At 39.1% G+C, this 5,298-nt stretch overlaps 1 protein-coding gene across 1 annotated transcript; it reads left to right on the top strand.

Moving 5' to 3' along the window:
* Window positions 1–4,154: 4,154 nt before the first annotated feature.
* LOC311601917 (large ribosomal subunit protein eL43) lies at window positions 4,155–4,535 on the top strand. Its single transcript, XM_084789682.1, has one exon. It carries the CDS (start codon window positions 4,182–4,184, stop codon window positions 4,458–4,460), a length of 279 nt encoding a protein of 92 aa, XP_084645808.1. The 5' UTR covers window positions 4,155–4,181; the 3' UTR covers window positions 4,461–4,535.
* Window positions 4,536–5,298: the final 763 nt, after the last annotated feature.

Here is a 5,298-nt window from a genome sequence, read left to right on the forward strand (position 1 = left end):
AGTATCTCATATATGAAAGCATTAATTAATAAATAAGTAAATCCCAGTAAAAGAATATGAGTTCGTTGTCTAACAGACCTCAAATTGAACTGTGGGTTTATCTTCTACTTGTTTTACTGGACAAAACAACCCCCATGAACTTCATTTTCTTTCTGTGTCAAATGGAAATAATGAAGTGCTATGATAATAAAATAAGCCACAGCACATAGAGCAGCAGGTAGAATGTCTGGTACACAGCCCATTAATATTAATATTGTTATAGTCTTCCTGAGTGCTATCTCATTCAAACAGAGTTTCTCAACTGGGAGTGACTTTGCCTACCCTCCCAGCCAGACAACATTTTCAAAATGTTTCATTTGGAGATGTTTTAATATGTTGCAAGGGGTGGATGTGTTTCCACTGCCATCTGGTACATACAAGTTGCCTTGGCTAGGGTTTCTATTGCTGTGATGAAACACCACAATCAAAAAGCACATTGTGGAGAAAGGGGTTTATTGGGCTTACACTTCTCCATGTGGTCTATCTTTGAAGGAAGCCAGGACAGGAACTCAAACAGGGCAGAAACCTGGAGGCACGGGATGATACAAATGCCGTGGAGGGGATCTGCTTACTGGTTTGCGCCCCATGGCTTGCTCAGCCTGCTTTCTTATAGAACCCAGGACCAGAGCCCAGGAGTGGGTCCACCCACAATGAACTGGACCATCCCATATCAATCACTAATTAAAATCCCTACAGGCTGGCTCACAGCCTGACATTATAGAGACAGTTTCTCAGTGGAGATATCCTCCTCTCAGATGACTACAGTTTGTGTCAAGTTGACATAAATGTAGCCAGCACAGAGGGAAAGATGTTCCTCAACTTCTTGCAATACATAGGACAACCCTTCTCAACAACAACAAAAATAATCTAGTTCTAAATTCAACAATGCCAAGATTGAGGAAGTGTACTATGTCCTCACAAACACTCCCATGCTGTGCCCTTTTTTTCTCTGAGTCTAGCCACTCTTTTGCTCCTCTCCCCTTCAAGCATCTTTTAAAGCAGGGAACCTTAGCATGAAAAGAGACTATGTCAATTTGATTCCCCCAGAACCAACATCTGAAAATAGGTTTGAGTGTAGTTAGTTAGAAGGAGGAGAAAACAAAGTAATGGAGAAATTAGATAAGGAGCAAGGGATGGTAATAAAGTATGAAAAGTGAGGAACAGTGGCAGACAATCAGAGCCAGGAACCAAAATAAGACAATGCCTCACAATCTCTTCACCTAGCTGCAAGGAGCCAGAGGTATTTATCCATCACCTCACAACAATCACTAGTTGAAGGATGTTTAGAATATCTTGATTCCCAGGAACTCTGTCTTCCATATGATTAACAAAGTAGGATTTAGAGGGCAAAGAAAACTCTCAAGCAATGAAACTCAAGTTTGGGAAATTAGAAATTTGTCTGTTGTGTCCTGTAATAGTAAGAGTGAACCATGCATGACAGCATCTGCCACACAGTTTATTTTTCTATGGCTTTGTCCAGGAACATGAGCTCTGGAGCTCATATGCTTGGATGTAAGATGACTTGCTATGCAGCCTTGACAAAGTAACTAATCTGACTCCTGTTCCCTTCATTCTAAAACCTCTGTTCCACCCAAAGAAAGTTGGAGTGCTGTCAACCTCATGGGGCTTCTGTGAAGGCTCAATAAAAAATAAAAAGTGGGTGTTGGAAGATGGCTCAGGGCTTAAAAGCAGTTGTGGCTCTTGCATAGGACCTACTTTTTGTTTCTCAGCACCATATCCATCTACAACTCCAGTTCAAGTGGATCAGATGCCTTCTGACTTCCACAGGCACCAGGCATGCATATGATACAAAGACATATATGCAGACAAAACATTTATACACATAAATAAAACCTTTTAAACCTCTAAAAAAGAATAAAATATAAGTGAATCATGACCATGAACCATGCCTCTCTCAGAAAGCCTTAAGCGTTATGATGATGGAGGCCATGACAATAGCTTACAATGGTAGAGAAACTACTTGGTACCAGGTACCTTTTTAAAGCATGCGGCCTTCAGTAGCTCAGTTCATCTTGCCAACAACTGAAGTAGAAATTATAATTATGACTCTTTTGCCTGTAAATACAAGGTACTAAGTCAGTGTTTCTCAACCTGTAGGTCACGACCCCTTTGACAACCCTTTATCTCCAAAAATATTTACAATTCATAACAATAGCAAAATTACAGTTATAAAGTAGCAATGAAATAATTTTATGGTTGAGGATCACCACAACATGAGGAACTTCATTAAAGGGTCACAGCATTAGGAAGGTTGAGAACCACACTGCTCTAAGCACTCAGTCAGGTAAAGTCACGTTGCCTGCAATAAGATCTGAAGGTTGAGAGCCATCCTTTATTAAATGAGGAGAAACAGATATTCTGGAAGTAATAACCATACAGTGATTGTGTTTGCTAAATAAAAGCCCTCTTTAAAGTATTTTCTTCTTTGTGTGGTGACAAAAAGCAGACACTGAAATATGGTCAAATATTTCCTGATGATCCAAGTGCCAGCTACCATCATTCACTTGAATTGCATGGTGACATTTTCCCCAAGCATGAGTGCCCTCCAAAGCAAGCAGTGTGGATAGCGCCTCAGTGCTAAGAAAGGTAGTCTTTTTCACCACAGCCTACAATTAAAATGAAACCTGACCTTTGCAGCCTCATTTTCCAGCTTTTTAAATGAAGATGTTGGGATTCAAAATTGGACAATGTTGTCAGCAGGGAGACACCAGAAGCTCTAGAATATTTATGGTAATAAAAAACTTGAGTTCTCAAAGAACCAGCTAAATTTTAGTTGGCACAAGGCATATTAAAGCTTGTCTAGATTTACTGTCAGCCCTCTGAATTCACAGCTTTAAAAGGCAATAAATTGTGGAGAATATACCTCTTAAACAGATCAGAGGTAAGAAATGAAAATAGAGAGCTTGTGGCGTCTGACTTTCACATAAACTCTGGTGCCCCATATTTGACCATATCCCCTGGATGGGGAGGGCTGGCGGCACTCAGAGGAAGGACAGCAGGCTACCAAGAAGAGACTTGATACCCTATGAGCATATACAGGGGGAGGAAATCCCCCTCAGGAACAGTCATAGGGGAGGGGAGTAGGGGGAAAATGGGAGGGAGGGAAGAATGGGAGGATACAAGGGATGGGATAATAATAGAGATGTAAAATGAATAAATTAATAAAATATATTAAAAAATAAAATGTAAAAAAAGAAGGAAAATAGAGCTTATAAAATAAAAATTAATGAATACCAAACTTTACTCTTAAACCAGTGGTTCTCAAACTATGGGTCATGACCCCTTAGGAGGGAGGGTACCAAATGATCGTTTCACAGGGATTGCATTTCAGATATTCTGAATATCAGATATTTACATTATGATTCATAACAGTAGCAAAATTAGTTAGGAAATAGCAACAAAAATAATTTTGTGGTTGGGGATCACCACAACATGAAGAACTGTATTAAAAGGCGGCAACATTAGGAAGGTTGAGAACCACTTGGACTTGAGTTTTGTGCATGGTGACAAGTATGGGTCTAATTGCCTTTTTCTACATGTAGACATTCAGTTAGACCAGCACCATTTATTGAAGATGCTATCCTTTTTCCATTGAATGGATTTGGCTTCTTTGTCAAAAATCAAGTGACCGTATGTGTGTGGGTTCATTTCTGGGTCTTTGATTCAATTCCACTGATCAACCAGCCTATAGCTGTGCCAGTACCATGGTGTTTTAATTACTGTTGCTTTATAGTACAGCTTGAGATCAGGTATGGAGATTCCTTTGGAGCATCTTTTATTGTAAAAGATTGTTTTAGCTATTCTGGGTTTTTTGTTTTCCAGTATGAAGTTGAGAATTGAACTTTCAATGTCCTTAAAAAATTATGTAGGTATTTTGATAGGGATTGCATTGAATCTATAAATTGCTTCCTAAACTTTAAACAAGCAATAAGCTTTCTGGCCATGAACTATGGTGTCATAAAACACTTGAAAATTCTTATCACCTGATCAAATCCCCCTTAATTTGATCCCATATAGGAGAAAGTGAGTCTCTCCAGCTGTTTGAAGAAGAAAATAGACTGAGCCAAACCCAGTGAAAAAGAAGATCAGGCTCTTCGGGCTCTGGCTTCGGTTCCGGCAAGATGGCGAAACGCACCAAGAAGGTCGGGATCGTCAGGAAATACGGGACCCGCTATGGTGCGTCCCTCCGGAAAATGGTGAAGAAAATTGAAATCAGCCAGCACGCCAAGTACACTTGCTCCTTCTGTGGCAAGACCAAGATGAAGAGACGAGCCGTTGGCATCTGGCACTGTGGTTCCTGCATGAAAACAGTGGCTGGTGGGGCCTGGACCTACAACACCACTTCTGCCGTCACGGTGAAGTCTGCCATCAGGAGGCTCAAGGAACTGAAAGACCAGTAGAAGCGCTACCGTTTGAGACTTGCCTAGCCTGCAATAAATGGGTTAATTTACGTAAAAAAAAAAAAAAAAAAAGAAGATCAGATTGCTCATTTACCCTGTCTTAGTTTTGCCCTCCAGTGATGTAAATCTAGAAATGGAGAAATCTTTGAAAAAATAAAAAGAAAGAAATGTTCAATGTAAGTATTGTCTAAGAATTTATGATATTAAGCAGAGATTTTATTCCCTCATGATTCACCCATCTATAATCTGAATTTCCCTAATTTACAAGAAAATGCAATACATTTGTGTTTTTTAAATTACTAGAGCATCCATATAGGCAAGATTATAAGGAGATGATAAGCATTCATTCACATCATTTTAATAAGACATGTATTCCCCTTAGATAGCTGAAAAGAAAAAGCAAAATAGTAATAACAGTAAATGTAAAGGGAATGGTGAGATGGCTCAGTGGCTAAAGGTGCCTGCTGCCAAGCCTTATGACTTGAGTTCAATATCCAGGATTCGCATGGTGGAAAAGAGAACCAACTCCAGCTGGTTATCCTTTCACAGTACAGAAGCAGTGTGGCACATGCACAAAAAATTATATATATATATGCATAAATATAAAGTGTAATTTAAAACTAATAATAAGAATAATAATAGTAAATGAACATAAATTTGTGTTACAACGTTCAGACAGTGCTGAACACACATCCTCTAGTTTTCTAGCAATGGTACAATCAAAACCAAAATGAACACCTTGGCAGAATATTTCACCTAGAATAACCGTGCCCAATAAATTTGCAAGTAGTAAAATTCTATCCAAATTCTGGAATGTGCAAATAAAAGCCATTTTTTT

The sequence above is a fragment of the Acomys minous genome (assembly GCF_964271855.1).
Source record: "Acomys minous genome assembly, chromosome: 7".
NCBI lineage: Eukaryota > Metazoa > Chordata > Mammalia > Rodentia > Muridae > Acomys > Acomys minous.